General features: G+C 42.9%; 2 protein-coding genes across 6 annotated transcripts in view; one reads left to right on the top strand and one right to left on the bottom strand.

Moving 5' to 3' along the window:
* Nucleotides 1-9,586: 9,586 nt before the first annotated feature.
* Nucleotides 9,587-11,906, top strand: prr35 (proline rich 35). 2 transcript variants are annotated; one of them, XM_085360636.1, is made up of 2 exons: nt 9,587-10,945; nt 11,046-11,906. In XM_085360636.1, the coding sequence occupies exons 1-2, from the start codon at nt 9,587-9,589 to the stop codon at nt 11,904-11,906; spliced, it is 2,220 nt and encodes a 739-aa protein (XP_085216762.1). The 2 variants fall into 2 exon arrangements, with proteins under 2 accessions (XP_085216762.1, XP_085216761.1); XM_085360635.1 differs by having other exon boundaries at nt 9,587-10,980; nt 11,081-11,906.
* Nucleotides 11,907-17,928: 6,022 nt separating this feature from the next.
* Nucleotides 17,929-27,077, bottom strand: part of mpripa (myosin phosphatase Rho interacting protein a) — a 52,598-nt gene continuing 43,449 nt past the window's right edge. For 2 of the 4 annotated variants that reach the window (XR_014906476.1, XR_014906477.1), the window contains 9 exons: nt 23,115-26,774; nt 21,162-21,309; nt 20,967-21,072; nt 20,596-20,755; nt 20,402-20,509; nt 20,234-20,320; nt 20,002-20,164; nt 19,307-19,592; nt 17,939-18,000 (listed from right to left, as the gene is read on the bottom strand). Coding sequence is in view for 2 of the 4 variants with exons in the window: in XM_085361307.1 (XP_085217433.1) it covers nt 19,357-19,592; nt 20,002-20,164; nt 20,234-20,320; nt 20,402-20,509; nt 20,596-20,755; nt 20,967-21,072; nt 21,162-21,309; nt 23,115-26,774 (4,668 nt within the window). In the remaining 2 variants the exon portion in view is untranslated. The other 2 variants (XM_085361308.1, XM_085361307.1) reach the window with 2 other exon arrangements.

Here is a 27,077-nt window from a genome sequence, read left to right as displayed (position 1 = left end):
GCCAATGTTTAGTTTGAATCTGCAGTAATAAACATGCACTTAAGGTGTGAGAAAGATAAGTTAGTTAAAAGTCAGTGTTACTGTTATAACTCAAAATAAACTCAAAACTCAGAACCTCCACCCTTTCCTCAGCACCTTCTTGTTAAATAAAGGGGGTGCTAATTCATTTATCGGCAACAGATGTAAACCCTGAGATGCAGACGTGTGCCGACTACATTAGTGCTTTTATTTTTATACCAAACTCACTCGCATTTTACTTAGGCAAGCATTTAAAAATGAAAAGAAAATAAGAGACTTCATGTATAAAACACTTCATAAAAACACGAGAAGAGTCTATCGTCCATGCACCGTGCATCGCAACTCTGACACCATTGGATGTGAGAGGACTGAGCCTGGAAGCTGCAGTGAGACTATGCAGGAACCAAAGCCAGTGAGAGGGAAACAAGACTTCCCTCTAGCTATGGCTTCCTGACTTGTTTATTTGCTAACTGGGTGGGTGGGGGTTTGGGGGAGAGGGTGAACATATGGTTTGCTAAAACATGGACTTGTAGTCGGGAGGCCAAGGCACCCTAAGGGATGGAGCTGACGGGCTTTGGTCCCTGTCTCCCTCAATTTCTCCCGCTTGGACAGCCAGAGCTGAACAGCCGTCCTCCAGGAGTCAGCAGCACTCTCTCTCTCTCTGCTGCCGCTGCTGCTCACACCCCTACACCCACCCTCAGTCAAACCCAGTCAAAGATGGTGAAGTGGGGGAAGTGAGGGGCCACTGGCTTTGGGGCCCTGGTTGCAGCTGAGAAACTGCCTGACACCATCCTCTTGTCCCTGGTCCCCGAGTGTGGTGCTGATCTGAGGCCTGTTGCTGAGGGACTACAAGTGCTGGTCCTTGCATGAGGACACGCTGGTGGTTTTGGGGTCCTCAGCATATATAATGATGTTCACTGTGCATCAGGTAACGGACGCCCTGGGAATTTGTCTGAAGTCGAAGGAGAGCGAGTCGACTGAGCGTGCTCAGGAGCTTCGGTTTTGGGAGTCTACGGTTGTCAGTGACCTACCAGCTACTGCAGCTTCTTATACAGATCACTGCACTGATATAGACAGTCACACACACTCATACACACACCCTCGAGGTCTATGTGTTTACGGACACACTCACTTGCCGGGATAAAGGCGCTAATATACACACATGGTCTCACACACCCTGCATTGATGATCGAGCATATGCACACACATACACTCCCTGTGGGTCAGTGACTTAATATGCACATTCTTGCACACACTCGAACCCACTGCTGTTTGATAGACACGCACGCACGCACACTCGCGCACACACCCCCGGAGGTCGGCGCAGTGATGGACAGCAGTCCTGATGTGCTCTGACAGAATCGGCTGCTTCCTTTCATTTCCACTTGCTTTTCCCCCGTCAGGTGACACCCACAGGTGCCTTGGCGAGCGAGACCCGGCCTCCTGCGGGCGTGTTCGGTGGGGTGGGGGGGACGACAGAGACGACGAGTGAGGATTGAGGCACCAGCTGCTTCCCGGCGGTGTGAACTCCACCTCTCGTCACACTCAGAGATATATGAATGATAAACAGAGAATATCAGGCGTCAGCTGCATCTCGTTCCAAATGAATGCCCCCCAACACGCCCGTCGCGCTCGCTGATTCTGAGATGTCTCCGTCTGACGTTAAGGCTCAGAGAAGGGCACAGATATCTGCAGAGGAAAAAATCCAGAGAGTCATGACTGAACCTTGACATCTGCACTTTTCAGATATTAACCCAGCTCACATTCAAGGCTCCGTTTGTAATTTGGAAAGTGGCCAGCGTTCGTCTAGCGCCCCTGTGTATAATCAAGCTGAAAATGTCTCATTGTGTGCTCCCAGCACCGATCCCTGACCTACTGTGGGGGCGATTCACCTCTGAAAAGGACACTTGTCTGTCATGTTGTCAACACTTTGGATCTGGACTGTGGTTAATAAACAGCAGCCATCTAAAGGAGAATTAAATTTAAAAAAAAATGATACTGCAATACTTCTATCAGCAATCGCATCATCATTAAACACAAGGCTCTGGTGTTAGCCATACATGCCCACACACAGATGATGTGATATCCTTTGGATCATAAGCTGTCTTCCCATTATTCTGGTTCAAGTTCGTCATCCAAAACATTGTTTTCAGAGCTGTGCAGGCTCTTTTAGATGTTTTCTGCCCTTCTTGTTCTTCAGTAGTTTCCAATGTTTTGCAACCGCCTCTCCATCCATGAAAGCATCTGATGATACAGCTACCACCCAGTAAATGTTTTTGACTTGGTTAGATGTTGTAACCATGCAAACATATCTGTAGTCATCCACTGTGGAAACTGCTTTTGAGCCTATGAAAATTGGGGACTCTATAACTTAATGGCTGAAATTGCTAAATAGTTATTGTAATGCTTTTGTTAAATCACTGGATTAAAGCTGAAAAAGGTCATAGCTCTGATCACATCTTCACTGTTTGACTTTAAATCCGCTGGGATTGTGTAGAGACAAATGGAGCTTTGCCTCGCAGTTATCAGCCCTGTTGTTTTGTTCATGTACTTTTTATTTATAGGTTGCTAAGAAACACTCGTCTTATTAGGCACACTACATTTGAGCCACATGCTCAGGTAGGCGCGTTTTAGTTTTAGATTGACCTTGAAATATTTTAAGGGTTTAATTCATTTGTTACATTTCTCGAAATCTGTCAAAAGCATGTTTAGACTAAAAACTGATATTGCTATATATATGGCAAATAGTAAATAGAGTTCACATACTCAATTTTAAAGCCGGCACACTGAATTTCTCTGAAAAGTCAGGAACGAATCAAGCGTAACATTCGACCACTAATATTTTCAGCTTTTTTGTAAAACAGTAAATTTGAAATTTCATGCTTAGAGACATTAGTTTTATTTTAGCATTACAAATATGATTTGGATTAAACAGAGCGAGCTTAACATTAATTATTAACAATTACAAAAACATAGAAAATTACAAATACTGTTAATTTACAGCAGTTGTGGCACAAACCTTGCATGGATGGTGGTCTAATAAATTTGTTAAGTGTTGTATATGGAATAATAATTTTGTCTAATTTTTCTTCAGACTGTAGAGATCATTTTAATTTGAGGTTTTTAATGAAAAAGTCCTTCTATGATTGGTGATATAACCAGCTGAATGGGTGTGGTCTTTCTCAGTTTGCCAGGTTTCTGGTTTGGTGATGGTGCACATCATCCCACAGTCAGGCTGCAATTCAAATATCCCGATATTTACAACTTCTCCAACTTCTCCCTTTGATAGCTTAAGCTCAGTTTTAAAGAAGTATATTATTGCAACAATGATGTAAGATCATTATTAGCATGTTAAAGAATACTGTTAAAATCATAATGAGGATTTTAAAATCAAAACATCCAGGATAAAGTAAGGCACCAAAGGCAGGGGGTTGTTTTGTCACTGTGGCTGTGTGTCAGTGCAGCTGGAAGTGGCTCTTGGAGCGTTTCTCCTTTGAAAATGAGGGGAAAGAGGGGAGGGGTGGTGAATAATTGATAGTGGCTGAGAGCGATATGAGTTTAGTTAATGTGCCCAGCAGCGCAGGCTAAGAGAGGAGCTGTTAGCGATTTCACCTCAGGCCTAAAAACCCAGGCAGTGGAAAAAGCTTCAGCTTTATCCTGGGTAAGCGGTCGCTTTTTCATCTTTCCATCTTTATATATTTCTTTTTAGAGCACACAGTCCATCATGTGGGACAGCGGGCGTATGTGCGTTCTGTGTGTTTCTCTTAATTTGCATGGGTCTAAGTGTGCGTACGTTTGGAGGCATCTGCACAGCTGGATCTGGCTGGTAGCGGTGTTGTTGCAGCCCTCTGGTTCCTTTCTCTGAGTGGTAATAGAGTGCTGCTGTCAGCCTCCCCAGATGCTGCTCCATAAGGACCCTCAACTCGCCAGGAGACTTTCGTGTTCACACTGCGAGTATCGGCTTCTGCACATTTCTATTTTCTCTGAAGATAAAACGCTGCAGTTTACAGTCAGACTTGAAGGAAGTTTGTAAATGAGCTGTACATATGTCAACTTTTCTGGTAATTTAGGAGCATGTGCAGCAAGTTTAATTAAAAAAAACAGAGTCTAGAATATAAATACTTACACTTAAGAAAACAAAAAGCAAGAACAAAACGACTAAAAGAATTAATTTCAGACGTTACAGCCTCTGAATCATTTGCAATCTTCAGACTAACAATCAAATGCAGTGCCATACTCAGTACTATATTTCTGAGCAGCACAAGACAAGGCCATGAGCCATTTTAAATTCATATCAAACTGTGGCTCAGTAAGTTCAAAATGCAGCACAATAATTTATTATTGGAAGTCTAATACTTGGAAATAACAGACGACAGAGTGCGGTGACAAAATGTTCCCATTGATTGGTGATTCTGCTGCTGCAAGTTTAGATTGCTAACTGAGTTATCCACAGCTTTACGTGAGAACATTTATACTTGTAACATCTCTTCAGATGAGTGATACTTCTCTGTGAACTGTTAACCTGCAGCCAATCTAACACTTTGAAACATGATCTTCTGGGAAAACATGCAAACTCAACCCTGGTGCACTTACTGTGGTGCCAAACAGGATAACAGTGTCTTTGTTTTTGATATTTGGTCTAATGTTAACTGCAGTTTTGTCACTGTAGTCCAAAAAAAGTTGTTTTTTCCATCTGTGATGATTTATATTTAGCTGTGTGGTTCTGTAATGGGGCCTTCACTCTCTTCCACAAGCATGCATGGACATCACAAGAGAACAGAGCAGCAGTGACGACACAGACACTACACTCCCAAAAGTGCTCATCTGTCTGCTTTTACATACATATAAACTTGAGTGACATCTGATTCTTAATCCATTAGGTTTAATATGATGTCCAAAAACTGCTTCAACTCTTCTAGGAAGGATTTTCACAAGTTTAGGAGTGTTTATGACTCTACTGCACAAGTATTGATGAATTTATTAACAATAGAGTATTACAATCGCCTCGATTTAATTATTCTTACTCTTATATCACACTAGTAAAACACTGAAAGTTTAGACCCTTTGGTAAATAAAAAAAAATCCCCTTTTCTGTCCTGTTACCTTTATTCTGAGTAATTTTGCATGCAACATTTATTATACACTCATGCAAAGGTGAAGCATTTAAACCTCTTTTAAAAAAAGAAAGTCAGTGAGATGCTAATAAGACACAGTGAAATGAAGAGGAAGGAGACAATTCTCGTTCTGCACATTTGAACTTAACAGGAGAAACTGACACTTTGTCCGAAGTGTTCCTGCAGTTGGAGTGAAATGCTTCCTTACTCTCTGGGAAAAAACAAGAAAAAACCCTGACATCTGCTCCCACGTGGCCACACTAAGAAGTGAGGGATCTTTGTTTCTCCTGCTTCTCTTCCTTCTCTAGTTCCTCCTCGTGTCACAGTGCACTCCTGTCGTTCCTCCTGATTTACCAGACATCCTCTTTCCCCTGCTGTCACATTTGGTACAGATGGTTAGGCTCTATGGAGTGGCCTGTCAGTCTCCATTTGGCCGTCTCTGTGTGACAGCAGGCCCGATGGCTCGTGAAGGGCCCCCGACTTTCCCGGCACACGGACACTGACATTTCTCAAAGGGGCTTGCGTGCATGCTTCCCACCCAGCCCGAAGAGAGAAATGAAGAACCTGAAGTCGACCCAAAGCCCGCCACAGGCTACGAGAGTCAGGGATGGATGGAGGAGGGAGAATGAAAAAGGGGTGAAGAGAGGAGACTGAGAAACTGGGATTAGATTTAGGAGAGGAGTGAGAATGTCCGCGTTTACATGCACAGACATGAATTCGAAGCTGTAAAAGCTCTTGAAAAGGTTTGAGCCGGCAGTATTTTTGCATATCCAAAAACCTGTTGATAACCAGCTCCTGTAGAAGTGGAGACTTTTGAGGTGAGAATGCAAACTGGTGGACAAACCTGACCCAAAACAGGCAAATCTAAATGTACTGTATACATGCCCAGAGGCTGCTCTGAAAACCCAAATCATGTCAGCATATCTCTCACCTGGAAAATACTGCAAACATCCTACTCTGGAATACATAAAAGGAGTACACTGTGTACACGGCTTTTATTAAACTGGGAATATGTGCACGCAAGCGTCATGTCTAAGTCACTGTTTGTGGATGAGATGCTGTAGCTCACACCACCCGTTCCCCGACACGCTGCACTGATCATCCTCAGCACAGGTTCCTTAAAAGAAGCTGGTGATGGAGGTAAAGACGGGTGATGCGGAAACAGCCACTAACCACTCCACAATACACACCTTTACCTCCACTGTGGACTTTAATGCTTAGTATACACAAGATAAGATGAAAAGAAGGAATATTTTCTGGTAACTTTTGATTATTAAAAATTAAAGGCTTATAATTAAAACCACAGATATTAGAATCAAGGAAGCTTAAACAATGTTTAAGTAAAAAGCCTAAAAATAGTTCATTCTTAAGAGCTTTTTCTCATAATCCAACATAATAAAATACTGAATATCCAGAGTCAGCCTTAGAAGTCAGTCTTCTTAGTATTACGTATCAGTTATGGAGGATTTAACCCCCTCTGTCCTCTGTTATGTTGTAACAAGAAGCCATCACTAACCTAACCTTTGCCAGCATTGTGTAAATTGTTATATTGCATTCTGACTGCAAGGTGGAGACCACACTTGACAATCCAGAGAGGTGGAGAGGGGGGAAGCAAACAGGGTGGAGAGGGGGGGGGGGGGCGGGGGGGGGGGGGGAAGCTGCTGTATTGTAGCGCCTCGGGGTAATGCTCCCAGTCAATATATATCTCCACACTCGCTCCTGCGCTCCCATTTGAGCGGGACGCGCTGCCCTGCCGCTGCAGAGGAGTGACAGACAGCCACACCGGGACCTCACTTTAGGTATGAATGAATACGTTTCCTCCTTTCCTTTAAGAAGCAAGGTTTGTTTGTGAAGGCTGAGCGATATTTTAGAGGGAAGTTAAGCAGAGGCCTGTTTAAATGCTGCTTTTGTTTGCAGGGCAGAAATGTTTGATGCTGTTTTATGTCCTGCTGCATGCCTTTGTTTTTTTTAATTTTGAAAAAAGTGAGCTTTGATGTCATTATTTATAGATTTAATTAAACTACATTACTATTTTGATTTAAAATGAGAATCTTTTATATATATATATATATATATATATGTATGTATTTTAATATTACTGGATAGATACATTTCTGTGGTGTTATAATGAATTATTGTCAGCTTATTTTAATTCATCATCATTTTAATTTCTATTAAATTTGGTTAAAAAATTAAATGCAAATATATCAATATTACTTGATTTGTAAATTTACAGAAATTCATGTTTTTTTTTTTAAATCATAGAAGAAAGTCAACATAAAAATTTTCTTGTCTTCTTTTTTTTTTTTAGAACTTTTTCTCAGAGGGAGTGACAGCTCACCCGGGCTATCATCTTAGGTAAAGTATTAAACTTAATGAATTTATTAAACACGAGAGCTTAAAAATAATTTCCCCTGCAGTCTTTGCGTGCATCGACTTCCTGTGCATTAAAAAAATAACCAAGTCCCTTTCTGCTGTCAGCGGTGTGGTTGCTGTAGCATGTAACTTGTCAAAGCTTTTAGTGTGGTGAGCCTCCTTAATTGCAACAATAGATGTTCAAGCTGTTAAGCTTGTTTGATCATAGTCCCTAAAAGCTTAAAACAAGACCACAGGGTTCAGATATGGGCAGCGGGGGGGCCAAAGAGCGCAGTCAGTGAGAGGAGAGCGGATAGCGGTGACCAGAAGAGGGGGGGAAAAAAAATCTACTGTAAAAATGATTTTTATTGATTGGCTCGCAGCAGCAGCTGTTAGACTCCATTATGAGCCCAAAGCTCAGGTCAGACCCCCGGGGCGGACAAGTGAGCCAGTCAAATGGTCATCCACTAACGGGCCAGTTCTGGGGGTCCAGTTGGGAAAGTGGTGAGCAGCAGCCATCCTTTGTTAGCCTTCGTCTCATGGTCTCACAGATGATGATCCACGCCGTCACCTGTGTTTGCTTGGCTCTCCTTTGTTTCTAGTCTTGGAAGAGATCCGTGCATTAAAGAAAAAAGAGTTGGTGAAGTTTCTTTTTTCCTCAGCATGAACCCTGAACTTTACGTAGACTTTCATCTTTGAGAGTCCCGAGGAAAAAACAGCAAAATAAAAGCCCCCAAAGCAGAGTGTTTTAAACTGAGCACTAGCCTGCTTGCATCTTCTTTTTCACTGCAGGCTTCACCCAATGGCTTCGCTCGCAGTACAAAGAGATCACAAAGTTTCTGCAATTTCACAGATGGGGAAAAAATGTTTTTGAATTTATCTGAAAGGATTGGAATGAAGTGGTGTTAATTAAACTAAATTTTGAACTAATGAAATAACAAAAGATGAAGAGGAGCAAAAAAAGAGAGAGTGGAATAAGGGAAAAAAATTCTACAGGGACTATTTGTTCTTAAATCCAAAAGACAAGCCTGCTTAACACATGCAGAAGAAAATTAAAAATAAAATTAATCAATAAATCTGCCTGTTTATTCATAAAACAAAGCATAATGTTTAAAAGTAGTGTAAAAGCTCAGTAATAATATTTAAAGGTGCTCAGGTTTAAAGGTTTTGTTGGCTTCTTTTGTAAGACATGTCTAACTGTAAATAAATATATGTATATTTTGATATTTTCCAATCAGAAGGAAATTCAATTCAATTAAATGCTACCTATTATAATCCCTGCTAATATTGCCTAACAAGTATGACCCCAGTCTAAATGTAGAGCTGGTAAGTCGAGGCAGTGGAACCTATGCACCGTGTCCTGACCCAGATCCCAGTCCTGGCACTAATGACGCCCTATAGGCATGATGCCAGGCTCTCATTAGGAATCGGGCCTCAAACCCCCAACTTCTCTCCTTCGCATACCAGCACTGTGCAATCCCAGGCATGGCCGTGCGGTGCCTGTAGCCGGCCTTCGAGGGCCTGGCCCCAGAACTCAAGCAGGGCTGTGAATGCTGTGAGACCCCACTGCACAGGTGCAGAGTCCCCCGTGACAGCCCTCTTTGCCCCCAGCCCTGGGCCCTGCTAGTGCCTGGTACTGCACTGGAACTAATGAGTAGTGGCAGGTACAGTGAGAACAGAGCAGCGTGGGCCTCCCTGCAGTTAGGTTAGTGGCAACCCTCGGCTTGGGCAGAAAACAAATGTTCTCTCATAATACACATATGTGCATAATGGCATAAATCACCCTTCAGTGCACGCAGAACTTTACCTCTCATAGTTTGTTTTCTTACAGAAATGAAAACCGCATCCCTCCTTCTGACTCGCAGAGAACAAAACATCATATATACAGTCTGTGCTTTCATTCACGATCCACTCTCTTGTTTATTTCACAGGTACAGCTGCAATTTGACCAAGATGATGCTCTTCTTCATCGCCACCTACTCGCAAAATTAAGGAAAACCTCACAACAAATGAAATGTACTCTGAAGAAATATCTCAAAGTCTAGCTTGAATTGTCAAAATTTAAATCACACGCTCTTTAGAAATATCAAGACTCAACCATGTCCAAGGATGACACCTGCAAAGTCACGTCAGCCAGCAAACACAAGGAGCGCAAGCCGAAGAAGCCTCACTACATCCCCCGACCGTGGGGCAAACCCTACAACTACAAGTGCTTCCAGTGCCCCTTCACCTGCATGGAGAAGTCTCACCTGTACAACCATATGAAGTACAGCCTGTGCAAGAACTCTCTGTCCCTGCTTATAGAGTCAGATTGGCCGTATAAAAAGGGCAACATCCTGCACCCAGAGCAGCTCCGGCCCTTTCAGCAGGCCCATGGCCTGCACGCTCCCGGAAAGGATGAGCTAGAGCAGGTGATTCGCACTGAGGAAAGGCAGGGTCAGAGGAGGTCTGCAGAGGAGGATGGCGAGGGCAGAGACAGCCAGGGACCAGAAGATGAAGAGGGACGAGGAGAGGGGGTAGAGATCGCTGGGCTGATCAAAGAAAGCTCCGGTGATAGCGACAGAGGTGAAGCAGCAGAAAGCACTAGGAAGAAAACAAAACAGCCAGATTCAGAGCTCGATGACATGCTCTCTCTCGAAGATCAGTTTTTACGAGCCCGCTCTGTGGAGGTAGAGGCCCAACTGAGACATTATAAGCTATCAAAGACATGCCTAACAGCTCCCGGGTTACTGTCGGAGCAGTGGCGGCTGCTGGCATCCAGCCACACTAAAGCCAAAGCTGAAGGTCCTCAGCCTCGAGTAAATAATTCAATCCCCTGTTACCCCCCACCACCAAACCTGGTGGATTACCAGGACCCCACTGGGCTTAACCTTTCAGTGCTTGGGGTAGGTTATCCTATCAGCCCTGGCCTTTTCTCCTACATGAACTCAGCTATTCCCACCGCAGCCTCCGGTGTCACAGCCCAGACCCACGCACAGCTCGCCCAGCTCCCCTTCCTGGCCTCGGCCGCTCAGCTGATACACCCAGCCTCCAGCGCACACGCAGATCGAACTCTCATCCCCCCTCGACTATACTACCCCTTCCTGTGCGAGCACACATTCGGACAGGCATCCAGTCAGACCGACACCAGCAAGCCTCTCAAGACATCAACAAACACTCTAGAAGCAAGTCCTCTGTCCAGTTTCCAGCCCAAAGTCAATCTGTGGAAAGTGCCTGCTGTGAGGCCGGGATCTACCATCACTCCCGCTGGCTGGGTGTCACCTCAGAGAGACTCCCCTGATCAGGGCTACAGGCTGGGGGATAAACTGCAGGCTGCAGCCAAGGAAGGCAGAGCAAGCTGGGGTCTGAAGAGGGCAGGAGCTCCTTTAAGAAACCAAGAGGCCCCTGCGGAGAAGAAGCCAAACTTGGGCTTGACTTTAGACCTTCTGAAAAATATTCAAACTGCATCGACTCTTAATGTGGGGACAGACAAACTTCTCTTCTCTTCGGACAGGTAAACAGCTCAGAACTGTTTTTGTAATAAAATTGGTAGTAGTTGTGGTGTAGACCTCTTAGGAGTATTTATTTAACTCTTTTCTTTCACTCTTTCTTAGTTTGCAGGATGCTCATGTTCAAGGTCGGCCCACTGAGCTGTGGTACAACGATCCTCTCACCAGCCCCACCAGCGAAACATCTTCTCTCTCAACCTGTGGAAGACCCAACAGCCAGGACTCAGCTGCCGCCAGGACAATCGGGGCGTCTGAGTCAGTCGCTGCTCTGCTCGGTGACCTCTCCAAGGCGCTGCAGGAGTACCACGAGGCCGAGCGCAAAATCTCCCACCTAGAGAAGGAAGACCTTCCTGCCCAGAGACATCTCTGGGAGCACCTTAACAAAATCCGCAGCGAGCTTTCTCACATTCACCAGGCTTTGGAGCGAACAGCTCGGCAGAGCGATGGGCCTCTCGACCTGTCAGTAAAGAGGGACTCGACGGAGTCGATTGGCGATCAGAGCAGGAGGGAAGATGGGGGTCTTAAGGAAAACGCAACTGAGACAGAGGAGGAGGACGAGGAGCTCATAGAGAGAAGAGAGGACGAGGAGGACGAGAGCGCGAGGAAGGTGATAAGGGCTTCACTTGAGAGTCGTAAACAGTCGCTGGACATGCTGATCAAGATGAGTCAGGCGTCAGTGGTGAACACAGAGGTCCTGTCTCCTGGTGGCCTTGGCCTGAGGCCCAGTCCTGCTGAGGCTCTGTGGGCAAGCAGAACCACCAAGTGTGAGGCCGACTCCAGCGTCCTGCTCTGCCCCGACGGCCGATCAGTAGTGTTCACCGACATCTCCTCCTCTGCCAAACCCCCAAAGAGACCCCCAAAGAGACCCCCATCCATACAGCGACTCGAAACCCACTGTCCTCCAAGCCCTTTAACAGCTACCGACAACTGAAACTCTGCTTGTTCCTCTGGCTGTAATATAACAGAACCCATCCAGCGGTTCACGTGTAGTTTTGTTTTTGGTTACTGGCATGCCTCAGACTTTCATCAGCTGGAAAAAAAAAAGTCGCTGTGTTTCTCAGTTGTTCACAGAAACATTTTGCACCGTATAAAGTAAACAGAGAATGACTGAAAAATCTGGAGGATTTTTTTTCTGATACACTAAAGGACGTTTAGACATTTTAAAAATGTTACATCAGCATTTTTTATTTATTTATTTTTTTTACAGGCGAATTTAAACAATTGTGTACATTAATGATCATGACAAGAGATAATCCTCTGAGCTGATTTGTAAATATTGTACTGAAAATAAATGTAATTAATGTAAAATGTTTTAAAGGCTAATGTTTTTATATGGATGATGTCGTGTTGGGCTGAAAATAAAATGGATTACACACACAAACACATCCATTCTTTTCAAAAACAGAGCAAAATAGGGGTTAAGACACATAAAATAATGAAAAATGGGAAGATTTTAATCAATATTTGCAAAGAAAAGGTACTAATTTGAACATTTTGCTGCACGGTGAGCAATCACAAAGCCAAATGCTATCATTGTAGTCTTTATCGATAGAAAGAAAAACAGGGGAGAAAAAAAAAAAAGACAAATAGATCCAAAGAGGCACCGTGACCTGAATTTGCCTACGTTGTCCTAAAGGTGAAGCAGCTCCTAAAGCCAAAGCCCATCGGCTGGGTTACCTGTGCGACTACTAAGGTTGGCTGCGGGGCCGACCTCCACATAAACTAAACTTGAGACCTGTCTCCCCCGAGGACTGACGCAGAGAGCAGGGCTGCCCCACGTCTTTTAGCCCCGTCACCACCATCACACTCCAGACGCAGCAGCAAAGGTCAGCTGCCACGACCAGAAGAGCCACCGCTGGATGTTCGACCTCAAGAGGTCAGGCCAAAAATGACTGTCCGCTCATTTTAACAGCAAATTCAACATTTAGTCCCTGCAATATCACACGTTTTTTTTCCTGCTAAAGAAAGAACAATAAGCTTTGAATTTATGTTTTCGTTTTCTGCAACAGACAGCCGACCCGCCCGGCCTTCACCCTATGGCAGAAGGGAAAGGTGGCTGAAGTGGATAAGCAGAAGGCGATGGGTGCATGGAAACTGTATGATTTGTCATTGCACTAACTAACAAGATGAAAAACAACAGTCCTCTTCTTCTATTTTAGGTCTTATTCTTATAATTAGAATAGAATAGTTTTTTATTGTTGTTATACATATAAAGAAATTTAGACTAGATTTATATCTCTCCTATGAACATCAGAAAAAAAACAAATAGTTAAAGAAATCCCCATAAATACATAATAATAATAATAATAATAATAATAATAATGAATAAATTATTAAACCAGAGGCAATGATTATATAGGGTCGAATGAAGGTGCTGAAAGTCTTTATCAGTGCAAGGTAGTTTGTATTACTAAGAGTAGTAGAAGGAGAAAATGAAAGAATAATATAAATCTTTGATTTGTAGATTTTCTCCTTGGCTGGAAAAAAAATCCCTTTAATTTACAGAAAATTTCTGCAAAAGCATCCAGAAAAAAATCCACCCCTGTGAAATTAAATAATCTGGATGCTTCTTAGAAAAACATGCGTCTGTGGCCTGTTTGGGTGTTTTTTCTTTCTTGTTTCGGGAACAGTAAGAGCCAAGATGATAGCGCCCTCAAGTGGACAAAGCCAGATGAGCATCCCTGGGGTTAGTGCTGACAATACAAAGGAAAACAACACGAATGACAGAAACGACAGAAACTCACCGGGGTGATCTTTTGCACGACGTGGGTTATATTTCCTCAGACATCAGCCACAAGATAAAAGTGCGTTACCATCATCACAGATCAGCCACTGACTACATCACTGACTAGTTTGTACGTGACAACAAGAATGCAAAGAAAAGCTCTCTCATAGTGATGAACATCCGTTCGTGTTTAGCTGTTGGAGCCAATAAAGCTTGCTGCACCTTCAGATTTCTCAGGCCTGACCTCACTGCAGTCTTGAAGCAGCTGTGATGTCAAGATGCTGTGAGCTGTTGTGCTTCTGCTCAGCACCTCAGCCTGCTGTACTCTTGGCTTTAAATGCCCAGACAGAAGTCCTGTGGTGGCCAAACCGTGACTCTGTTAACCTCTGTGATCTTGTTAGCATCCTCCCTGATAACAAACTACAATCAACTTGTAGAAGAACAAGATCAGAGATCCCAGGTGAATCGCTCAGGCTGAAACACCTGGAGCAGAGCTAGAACCAGTTAGTTTCTCTAAAAGGTGGAGAATTCAGAGACCTGGACATCCTGGATGTTCTAAACCAGGGGTGCCCAATCCCGGTCCTCGAGAGCTACCGTCCTGCAGCTTTTAGATGCATCCTTGTTCCCACACACCCGAATCAAATGAATGGCTTGTTATCAGGCCTTTGCCAAACATGATGGCATGCTGAAGAGGTAATCAAACCATTTGATTCAGCTGTGTTGGAGTAGGGATGCATCTAAAAGCTGCAGGATAGTAGCTCTCGAGGACTGGGATTGGGCAGCCCTGTTCTAAACCAACAACATCTCACACATCCACCACGATGCAAGTGCTCACCTATGAACCCTCCTTCTGATCCTTCCTGTGGTTCAGAAACTTGATTTGTCTCTCAACATGCTCAAGTCATTCAGCTGTGAAGAGGTTGGAGGTTCTTCAACTCTTAGGTATCTCAATCTCTTAGTAAATAACATCCAGAAGTTCTCCTGGGGCTTTTTTCTTTGTTTATGAAGAAATCTCTGTAAAATAATAAGTATATGTATGTGTAGCTCATGCAATGTTGCATTTCTTTGTTTTTGTAGCATCTCTTGCACTTTAAGTTTTGTCTGAATCTAATTTGAAACCGGTTAACTTGAAAAGGATCCAAGTTATCTGAACCCAACTCCAGGTTCGTGGAACGTAATCCCTGGAAGTGGTTATTATTCCGGATGCAAATCTTGGAGATGTGGCTCAGTTGTCACTGGGTAAGGGGAACACACTCAAGCTAAATCCCACCAGTACTATGTTTGAGGGTTCTCAAAACCCTGAATCGAAATAATCTCACCGCTCATCAGGACATATTCAAAGGCCTGCATAACCTCCCGGTTTTATTTAGCTTTGATAAGAACAAAATCCACAACACTGACCATAAGTGGTTCATCCCTCTGAAGAGACTGGTGCCAGTTTATTTTTCAAGTTGCAGATGAGTCAAAAGCATTCAGTGCCCTCACCCAGCTCCACCCACAGCTCAGCCTGCTGAACCAAGCAACCAAGAGGTCTCTCAGTAAACTGTTGAAGATAACAGAGCTCAGCCTCCGATTAAACATCCTCGACTTTATTGAACAAGGCTCCTTCCAGGACCTAGAAAATCTAAGGTAGTCAATATTCTCTGCTTTTCTGTTCACCTTTGCTCACTACTCATTCAACAAATAAATCAGTTTACCCACTACATACCTAGACTGAAGTGGGTCTGAGTTTAGACATCTGACCAGCTTTGTTCTGTACAGCAGCCGCCTCCAGGCACTGGTAGCACAGAACATCCTGACTGTTGTGATACTGACTCTGGGCATTTAGGGACGTAGACATGGTCAAGAAAACCTCGTGAGCATCAGAGTGGGAAAAAGAAGTGATTTAAGTGACTCTGAATGTGGCATGGCTGTTGGTGGCAGACAGGCTGAGGTTCCCAACAAACATCTCTTCAGAGACTGAAAACGAGAAACTATCAGTGAGCTCTGAGTAAAAATACCTTCTTGATGCCAAATATCAGAATGGTAATACTGAAGACTGGAAAGCAATATTTTCTCAGGAAATGTGGGACTCCTTAGAACCAACTGAGCATCATTTAAGCAACACAGCTTACCCGAGTACCGTTACTGACCATGTCCATCCCTTTATGACCACAGTGTACCTGAGTAACGCACTATGGCACAAAGCTCAAAGTGTTCTGTACTCAAAAGGCCTCCAGTCAGCAGATGTCAATCTAATAGAGCACCTTTGGGATGTCACCATGGAAACTGTGTGAAGCCTTCATGTTAATATGGACCAAAATCTCAGAGGAACATTTCCAGCACATTGTTGAATCTACAAAAGAATTAAAGGCAGCTCTGAAGGCAATCAGTGAGTCCAACCTGGTACTGGAAAGGTGGACTTATTCAAGTGTCCAGTGAGTAGGTCCTTCCACCACAGACTCTGTTTTGAAGGAAGGTTGGTTCAGGGCTGAAGCAATCAGCATCATGGGCTCATCTGGTTAGAATAAGAAAAAGCAGCCATCTGATTCAGAATTATTCACAGGGTTCTCCTTTTATTCTCAACTCAAATCAATAAGGCAAAGAAGGAAGGAAAGAAAGACACACATGGACTGCTCTCTCTAAAAAGGACATAAAGTATGATTTAAGTAACTCAAAATGATACATGAACTCAGGAGACTCAAAGAGAAACTCACCTCAGCTGCCGCCCCATGTGGGAGTGAAGAAAGAGTGAGGGGTAGGTGAGTGCAGTCCTTATATACTGTGTGACATATGTGTGACAGGTGAGTGCAATTAAGGCCAAGCACCACACCCAATCAAAGGTGAGGAAAAGAAACAAGGTGCATCTGGTGAAGTGAATGTGCTAGAAGGTGAGCCTTTACAACAGACTCACACCTTACAGCTAAATAATAAATTAACGAAGAATTGTGTAAGGAATGGGTGCACAAACTGCTGAATCCCAAGTCTGTAAAAAGAAAAATACAAGCCACAGATTTTTTAAACACTTCATTTATTTGACGTTATACATTCAAATTAAAATAAAAAATATTCATATATATTTCTTATAGAGCTAGAGAGCAAGGTACAAGTTTAAAACAAAACACAGAAGTCTTCCGTGTGGCATATATTTATATACACAAGGCGTGGTTTGAATACTATACAGTGTGTATCCATAGCTGCACAGGTTTCATGGATGTCTATATTCTTCACTCAGTTTGAGGCACGACTAGATTTCAGTAAGAGGTCAGGGACTGGGCCAAGTGCTTCAAGACTGCCGCTTACAGTAAAACATCTCAATCTCAGCATCTCAACAGTAGGACTTGCAAAGCAAAGCTTATAATTGTCTAGAGCGCCACACTAGAGCAAAGAGTAGGAAAAGGAGGCAACGTGATCATGCAAATCCAAAAAACAGGTTCAGGTTTAAGGAGATGATAATTCTCACACTGAAGCAAACACAAAGTCAGAATTTAAGATATTTGAAATAAATTCCTGTATCGCTAACAAATCACGGCTGGTCACCTAATGCGACGCGAGTCAGCATGTTTGGTTGCACTGCAATAAATCGACTGGAAGTCACTACACCGATTCTGAGACGAATAAAAACAAGCCTCCTCAAGTAGTCAAAAGGTAAGTGCAATCTCACCCCCCCCACTTCCACACACAGACACACCGTTTTATAAAACACTCATACATCATACCAAGGTAAGCATCACATTGTTTTCCAATATCAATCAAATAGTACAGCAGATGCCCCAACAATAATAGCAAACCATAGTCTACATGTGTCCAGTAGTTATGTACAGGAGAACTGGTGCAACATTAAGCACGTTAAAAATTATTAGATATAGACACTATTACAATAATAAAATACAGCAGATACTTAATTCAATATTGGGATATATTTATATTTATATATTATTCATATTATGTATTGCTGTCAGTTTTGGCATTTTGGAGGATCAACAGAAAAGCTGTAATCGAATCTCTCTCACAGCGCGTTTGACACGACTCCAACTTGGCCTGATCGTAAGTGTATGTACTTTAAGAATTAAAATAAGAGACAAGATCGAGCTAAAACATGAAAGAGGCTTAGAACAGATAGATTAAAGTCCTTGATCTCAGATGCCACCCCAACATCTTCAGCCCATGATGGCACGGCAAGCGTAAAAAAAAAAAAAAAGAACAATAGAGAAGAAAAAAAAAAAAAAAAAGCAAAAAACTTTTCAGGTTAAATCTTTCTGGAATCTTTTGCCTCAAAAAGCTTCATGCGCTCCTGCACGGTGAGTCCCTCTTTCAGGCTCTGTTAAAGACAAACAAAGTCATTTACTGTTATGAGGCAATAATGCGCATGTGGGCAGAAAAGAGCGAACACACAAACACACACAGACGCAAAGGAAAAAAAACCCACAAAGTCAGAAACAACAAAACAGTCACAGCTTCTAATCCCAGATGTGTTCTGCTCGACACACTTTAATTTAAAAGGTTAAAACACACGACGTACAGGAAAAATATAAATGGATATGGTCATGCCACATAAATGCAGTACAGAGAAAAAGTCTTGAGCCGGCCCTTATTTATTTATATTCTGCTTGGAAAAATGATATCACCACCTTTACTCTGCAACACAGCTCAAACTTTTAGCCAAGCTTTCCTCTGTTTTCTTTAACTAGTCTTCAGGTAAAGTTCTCAGTTAACAATGGCTTCATGAAAGCAAAGTTCTTATGAACCTTCAAATATATCTCATCTGTGTCAGGTCTCGGCTGGATTTTGTCCTTTTTTTGTTCTCTATCCATTTCAATCACATTTAAGGACTCGCTGCACACCAAGCTGAGACAGTTTCTCTTATTGACGTAAGAATATTTGTTATGCCTGTCCAACTATGTTATCTTGGCATTTGTTGGGCTTTTAACTAAAGAAATAGCAAAAACACATTTTTTTCAAGTTATGTGTAAACCAAACTGGTTAAATCCTTGAGTTAGGTGCCTTCTTTTGTACTTTAATGATTCAAGTCAGTGTTGAGTGGCTTAAAAACAGGAAAACACTCATCTGAAAATAGTCAGGAACTGGGGACAAGGACCCAGAAAGCCTGAAAAATTATTGGTCAAGACCACAATATAATTAAACAACTGAACATCTGGCTCCTCGGAAGCAAAATGAAGACATGAGGAGGTGACTCAAGACTTTTGCACAGTACCGTAAGAGTATGCACAACACCAAAACAGAGGATTCAAACAGCCACAAACAAAAAACTGTTAATGTAAAAAACATTTTTAAATAAAGAAAAACGACACAGAACAAAAACAAAAGACAGTTGGGAGTCCTCACAGTGAGTACCCAGCACAGCTCAGTACTTCATTGATGTGAAAGCGCTACAGTTTCTTTTCATCTTTTAACCGTTTCTGCAGTCGCAGGAGGAGAGGACTCTAACTAAAAATCTTTTGATGAGTAACACCCTCACACCTCTGATATTCAGCTGAAATATCATATTTCGATTGCTCACGGTGGAGCCAAAAGAAAGAGTTTGGGGTCAGAGGGGAGATGAAATCATGCATAGTTAGGTAGGTAGGCATGGAGGGCATGCTGTTTGTCTATCACATTATACCTACAGCATATGTTGGGGCGGGGGTTGGGAGGGGATCACCCCACAATGGGAGTGTCAGCTATCCCATGAGACCTGCTCGGTGACAGACTGACGGATAAAACAGACAGATGAAACACTTGAAGCACTTCCAGTAAAACATGACCTCTGACCGACTCTGAACACGTTTCTACCACAGAAGCAACAAACGACACGGCAAACACTCACCTTTGACCTTAAACCTCGTGAATGCCTGGAGCTCGCCGACTGTTCTTTTTTCATGAAATCTGGGTTACTTTTGGACTTCATGATATCTAAAAACACAATAAAGACCCTATTATTAACAGTGGTGATGCTTCTTCAAAAAATATATAACCGACAGCATCTGTTCGCATTTAAGTGGTAATCTTAAAAATTTTTCCCTAACTTTACCAAGAGGAAGACGCATCTTTCTCAGGAAGGATAAAGATAGCAAAACAATGTTAAAAACATTTCGAGGATTGAAGGCATTTTTTCCCAGTTCAAACCAACAGCAATCCAAAAAGAGACAATCCCCGGGTGGCACTAAAGGTGGCTGGTTGGATAGTTGTAACATATTTATAATAAACACAGCTTTGCTCAGCCTTTGGTTGTTGCCATGTTAGTAGACTTCACGGATATCTGGATATAAATGGGAACTAAAAAGAACAAAGATTAAAGTCAAATTGAGCATTTTCTACTCACCATATCCAGATGTAACTGTTCCATCGACAGTCCTCTCACCTAAAGCTTCTGTGGCAATGAGCAACTTCTCCTTCAGTTTGCTGATGTCGCAGTCTGCTTTTGCTTTTACAATGCTGAGTTCTGTGTAGATGTCCTTATATTTGTCTGTGGCATATTTCTTGTCCTGGTAAAATGATTGGGGATGAATATACGGCCTCAGATTTTTAAATCACTCTCAGGGAGATGTGCTTACCCTTAAAGCAGACTGTAGCTCGTCTTTCAGAGAGTGGATTTCTTGTTTGAGATACTGGATCTCCGACTCCTTTATTCGTAACAATACCTACAAGACAGGGAGAGGCACTTAGGGTGTAGAGCAACATGAGTTGAGCGTCTGTGTGTGTGTGTGTTCGTTTAAACATACCTCCAGTTCATACACATCTTTGCCCTGGGAAAGTGATGAGTGAGCGGTTTCCCCACTAAAACAGGAGCGCATCCGAGAGATCTCTACAGTCAGCCGGTTATTTAATTCCTGTTAGAAAAATGGAGACTTATTCAAACCTGTGGACAAAAACAGGTTTGTATTCACAGTACGTGTGCAGGATTGCGGAGTCTGACCTGGTTGTGTGCATTTAGTTCCTGGTTCTCTCTCTGACACTGCCTGAGGGCCTGCCTCTCGGCCTCCAGCGCCTGAGCCAGGTGAGCGTTCTCTAGACATTTCTGAGAGTACTGCTCTGACAGCACCTCCAGTTCTCTCTGGATGGACTGCAGCTCCTCCCTACACAGTCAGATAATCAGTGTCAACATGCATTAGTGTTTTTCACAGCGCAGAAGCTTCTTTCATCATATAATAAAACTGTTTTTCCCCCAAAAGCAACTGCAAGACATCAGTACAGTTTTTAGGCCCCAGTCAAGATTAAATGTTGACACCCAACTGATATAGTAAATACACTGGATGCAAAGTTTAGGTTTCCCCTTGTAAAACATACTCGTATTGTAAGCGTAGTTCATCAATGTCAGAGTTCAGTCCGCTTATTTGGGAGCGCTGGGTTTTTTCCAGTTCCTCCTTGTGCGCATTCTTCATAGCTTCAATAGCTACATTAAAAAACAGAGCACATATATCAAGTCACTGTATGACAGTCATCAAAGCACAGCAGCTACGAGCGATGAGACCCTTTCTTTACCAGCAATCGTGGCAGCCGTCTCCTCAGCCAATAGCCTCTCTCGCTCTTCCATGAGCTTGGAAATCTCCCTCTGATGCTGCCTCTGGAGGTCTTCGATCACCTTCTGGTGTGTCTCCTCCATTGCGGCAAAGCCACGCTCACATGTGGCCTAGTGGAAGAAAAAGTCAACAATCTGTCGTTGCGAAAAGAATTATGCATTCACTGCAGCTACATTTTTATTTTTGACTACAGATTTAGTAAATTATCTATAACTCACTCGACTACATGCAAAAATCAGTGATAGAGGCCATGCAAGACTTTTAGAAGTAGAAATTGTCTATGTTAGTAACAGAGCGAGTAAAGCAGAGATTCTAGGCCAGCCAAGCTGCAGTTTATACTGATAGACTCTTACTCTGATAGGCTACTTTATTCTGAAAGTGGGAAATGGTGTGATTACTGATGCCCAAATGAGTATTTAAAGTAAACTGAAATACAATTTGTGTCAGAAAGGACTCTTTGTTTGAAACAAAAAAGGATGTCCCCAGCTGATCAGCAGGATTTGAAGAATACCGAAAGATCAGAACCTTCCTGAGACAACAAACCCATAGTTTATATCTATATGTCTGTATAGATTGAGATAGATATAAAAACATTTTAGAAACATAATTCTAAAATTTTATCAATTTAACAGTCTTGTATAGGCTATTAGTCTAATTAACAGACTAGTTCTATTAGTCTATTAATTAGCAACACTTTCATTAGCAGAGACTGTATATAAAAGATGGACGACCTACTGATGTCATTCATCGAGCAAGCTTTTGAAGCTCCGACTCAGATGGCCAACAAGATTTTTAACTTACATAAAAAATACAATAAGGTCCTGTTGTATTCAATATGCTGAGGCCATTAACTCATTACGAATGTGTTTCCTGAGGACTTCTATATGTAAACCAAAGTCGTCGCCTCCTGCTGTTCATTGGAAATATTGCACATTTAAGACACTTCATCAGTTTTAAAACCTAAAGCAGCAGCGTCAAACATAAGGCCCAAAGGCCAGAATTGGCCCAGCAATCTGCCTCACTGGATGGCTTTGGAAAATATGAAAGAGTACATACATTTTGGACTTTTAGCTGCATATTCATAAGTGTCACAGCTCATCAGTGATAAAAGCCTGCCTTTGGCCATTCATACCATACCAAAGTAATTAAGTAATAGCCAAAGAATTAAATGACAGAAAAAATTCTCCCTCCTCCATCTACTATAGACATTTATGTTTGTTTTTTGTTGTATTTTTTATTTTTTTTACACTGAAGCAACTATTTTATAAAGACACAATTTTCCGTACCATTAAAAACTTTCTGCTTTACAATTACAGGGGAGTCTGGGTAATGAGCTACCAGAACTTTGTGTCATTTTACACATTTATTTCTTACAACTTCAGCCCAAAGAGTTGTGCTGAAAGATTTCTTTCTTTTAACACAGCAGCTTTTCTATATGATGTAAAAGAACAGACAAATTGTGGAAAATATGCTTATTTTACTTATATAAAGATATCTCAGGGATATTAAATGTGTAGTTAAACTTCTTTACACTGACATAAAGGGAAGTTTCATTGGTCCAGTTCGTTAGAGATCTAAGGGGTTTGGCCTAGAGCCTATTTCCATGCTTTATATACAGTCTACAGTTACCACGGTGGTTATGATTTATCACCTAGGAGTTCAGGACATCCTTTAAAGCTCCAGTTACAATCATGCTACAGCCCACAGATGATGTAACTGTTCAATTTAAACATGTTTCACTCGTCTCAAATCACACCATTTCCCAATTCCTAATCCTCAGTTACTCGAATCACCAGTTACTGAGGATTAGAAATCAAAGAATCAAAGTTAATTCTTCTTTGGCTATAATAACTACTGATCTCTCTCCCTTAAAAAGGGTTTATTCACTAAAATGGTAAAATGAAAGAGCAAAAACCTTGAGGCTTTCAAAGTCTCTCTGGTATTTCTCTCTCAGGCTGGCCACATCTCCTTCAAGGTGTTTGTTCTCCAGTTCGTCCCTCATATTATTCATCTGAGTCTCCAGTTCTTGAATGCGGTCTTTCAGAACCACCATGGAGTCGACCTCTGATATGTGCTGTACATCGTCCCCTTTTCCCTGCTCTTCCTCTTCCATTGGCGTAGCGGCCTCCTCATAAGGAGGTGGCTGTGAGACCTCAGGGTTTTGATCGTAAGATCGGTGATCTTTGAGACTCTGAATGTTCTCCACATACTCTGAACGTAACTTTTCGATGTTGTCCTTGTGGATATGCTGGAGCTCGCAAACCCTCATTTCAAACTGCTCCTCGAGCTTCCTCACATGACTCTCGTGCCTCTCCTCCATTGTGTCCATGTCTGCTAGCAGAACCTCTAACTTTTGTTGACTGTCAGCTGCTGCTTCCATGAGGGCCAGCTCTGTTGAGGCACAGCCTTGTTCTGCTCGGCTCAGCTCCCTTTGATGCTTCTGCTTCAGGTCTTCCGTCTCTTTCTGAAACTCTTTCTCTAAGAAGACCACTTGCTGCTGCGAGAGCTGATTCACACGTTTGCTAATCTCACTCTTAAGTGTCTGATTTTCCTTCTGGAGAGATTCCACCATTTGCTTGAAGTTCCGGCGCTCCTCTTGTAAAGACTCTTCATATTTTTCTTGGATTGCTGTGACACTGCGTGCATGCTGCTGCACGAGATCATCCATAGTTTGACTGGTCTGTTTACAATAGCCTAAATCTTGTTCATGCATGGCCCGTAACCTACATGCCACATATGCCACTTGAGCCTGGGTGAGGGCTTCACGCATACAAAGAGAGGTACTTGTGAAAATATGTGAAGTTTGGTGTCCTAGAAGAGATCGGATCATTTTAGACAGTCCAGGATTGCTTTCGCCACTTTCTAGTTCTTGGGCATACTTGTGGAGGATCGCTGCTTGTCTTTGAAGTTCATTAGCCAGGCTTTCATGAGCATTTTGCAGTGATTCAACAGAGTCAATGCCACAAGAGGGCATTTCACCAGCCAAGTGTCTGTCTACGATTTCCTCAGCCAAGTCTCTAGCTTCTTCTATTTCGATCTGCTCCATGTACGGAGCAAGCTCGGGAGGGTGAATGTCCGCCAGCTTTTGTTTGTTGAATCCAAAGTTGTTTTTGACTTCTTTTATGACAGTTTTCAAATCAGGCCTTTTAGAGGCTTCAATAATTGCTTTCAAAGCCATTTCCCTTTCATAGAGGTTTTTATGAGCTACAGCTAGCTCCCTTTTAAGTATTTTGAATTTCTCCTCATAGCAAAGCTTAAGATTTTGAATTGAGTAGGCCAATTCTGCTTTAATGAAGTTGTTGAAGGCAACTTTGGCATCAACATCTACATCATCTAATACACCACCCTCTTTGGATTTAGCAACATCCGTCTCTGCTTTCTCAAGTTCTTTCCAGAACCCACTTTCTAAAATCAGCTTCCTGGTCAAGACATCGGCATAAACTACAGCCAAGCAATCTTTGTCACTCCTTTTAATGTGCTCAATGTCCTCCCAGATCTCAGTAAGAGCCTGCAGGAGGTCAGACTTTGACGTTTGTATTAACAAAGCCATCTTGTTCAAAACCATCGCCTCAAAGGACAAAGTTTTGGCAAAAAGGTGCATTGCCTCTTTATCTACAGTCTCTGGGGTTTGATTTGGATGGAAAGCTGGTGATTGCTCTTCCAACATCTTTTGTCCCCGTTGAAGGTACAGCGATGCATTGAACAAATCCTTCTCTATCTCACACAATGAGTGCAGCTGTGTATCTGTTTCATGTGAGCCACTGAGAATAGCCCTAACTTTTTCTCGACCATTTTCCACACATACAAGGGCATTGGTACAATGCTTAATGCCAGCACTACTCTGTATACCACTTGCATCACTAGTCTCTTTCTCTGGGCAAGAATCCTTTTCGCCGATCTTTAAATCTATATCGGACAAGTCCTCTGCTTGGGTGGATCGTTGCCTATCCAGATTTTGTGTTAGGTTTCTTAGCTTATCTTCTGTGGCGAGCAGTTTTGTTTCAAGAGCATGTATGATAGAGATAAACTTCTCTGGGTCATTAGCATGTGGGGCTGTGAAGTCAGGAGTAGCTGTTCCTTCAGTTAACTCCAGGACCTCGAAATTGACATATTTTTGACACTGAATACTCGAAAAACGTATCCTTGGTCTCTTAGCTTGAGACTCCTTATCGTCTGGGGAGCTCTCTGTTGTGGATGTATTGTCTAAAGAAAGCTCTGCGTTTGATAACGAGGAGGGTGATGTTCTTTCCTCCTCACTCTGTTCTGGGATTTGCTGCCTTTCCATGTGTAGATTAGCATACCCCAGCTGTAGGGCATTGAGGTGCTGCTCCAGCTCTGCAATGCGGTCCTCTGCAACCACAAGCTTGGCTTGCAGATCCTTCTCAGCATTACAAGGCTCAACTTTGTCCAAGAGGCTTTGAGTCATTTGACAGAGAAGCTCCTCCTTGGCTTGCAGCTTCAGCTCAGTTTCCTCTAAGCTGTTGCCAAGTGCAGTCATTTTAATAAGTGCTTCTTTTAGGTCCTCCTCCTTGCGTTCCATCAGTCTCTCGTACATCTCCTTAGTCTGCCGGACCTCCTCCTCTTTTTCTCTAAGGAACTGGCTCATTTTCTGAAACTCTTGGGTAGCCCTCTCATATGAATGCTCCAAGGTGTAGTAATCTGCTTCTTCTGTTTCCAGGCGAGAGCGAAGCTTGTTCACTTCACGGTCTGCTTCAGCAATCTGGTTGATGAGTTCCTGACAACGACACGTAAGATGTCCTTTTTCTTCTTCCAGTCTACGGACACTTTCCTTCAGTGACTCAACCATGTCAGCCTTTTGAGCCAGCTCTTCTTGCAACTTCAGCATTTCCTGCTTGCATTCTGTACCTCCTGAGGCCCGCCTACCCCTTAACAAGGCCTCTACCTGCTGCTCAGCCTCGAACAGCCTGTCCTCTACTTTCTTGTGTGCAGTTTCAGCTTCAGCTAATCTTTTGCACAGATTCTGTCTCTCTCTTTCATGACTCTCTTGCATGCTATGCTGTTCCTGCTTAAGGCGCTCGTCTTTCAGCGCCTGACCCTCTTCTGTAGCAGTTAGTCGAGCAGTCACTTCTTGCAGCTTCTCCTGCAACCTCTGTATCTCCCTCACGTGGTCTCGCTGCAGTGCCTGCTGGCGCTCCAGCTGCCTGAGGGCCTGGTTTCTCTCCAGGAGGTTAGCTTCTACTTCACGGAGTCTGTCTTCACTGTCCTTCAGCTGGGCTCGTAGGGTAGCCTCACTATGACTGTATTCTTCTTCGTGTTCTTTTGAGCGCTCCTGCTCTAGCCTGAGCTCATTCCGCATCCGGGCCACAGCCTGTTCACTTGCTAAAATTTCCGCCATTGCAGATGCAAGTTTAGACTGCAAAGCCTGAATATCGGACTCGTGGCGCTCTACGGCATCCTGGGCTTCGGTGTAGCTTCTCTTCAATGTCCGGATCTGTTGCTGTGCAAGGTCCTGCTTGCGCTTCTGGGACTCCAGTTCACCCTGTAAATCTTGATTAAGCCTGTGCAAGTGTTGCCATGGCACTCTGTGCGGTGAAGACGTAGGAGGTGTTGCGCTCTTGAAAAGATTGATGAGATAGTTTCATTAATATCATCACGTTACTTTCCCCTCTACTAAATACAGAGAGCCACATCTCGGGGATAACCAGGAAGAAAATAACTTCTCTTTTTTTTTAGGAAAGTAAATTTTCCCTCAAGCTTCTACTGTGCTTTTTCAGAGGTGACTTGAAAACAGAAAGGTTTAGATGAAGTCACCTTCAAACACCTCCCCCCCCCCCCCAAAAAAAAAACAATTAACCAAAAAATGGGTGATCAATATGGTGATTTAAAAGAATACAACATGACCAAACATAATGTGATT

Source organism: Diplotaxodon limnothrissa, linkage group LG8 (genome assembly GCF_057381915.1).
Source record: "Diplotaxodon limnothrissa isolate DT_005_m linkage group LG8, D_limnothrissa_male_GT1.1, whole genome shotgun sequence".
NCBI lineage: Eukaryota > Metazoa > Chordata > Actinopteri > Cichliformes > Cichlidae > Diplotaxodon > Diplotaxodon limnothrissa.
This window is presented reverse-complemented; position numbering and strand designations above follow the sequence as displayed.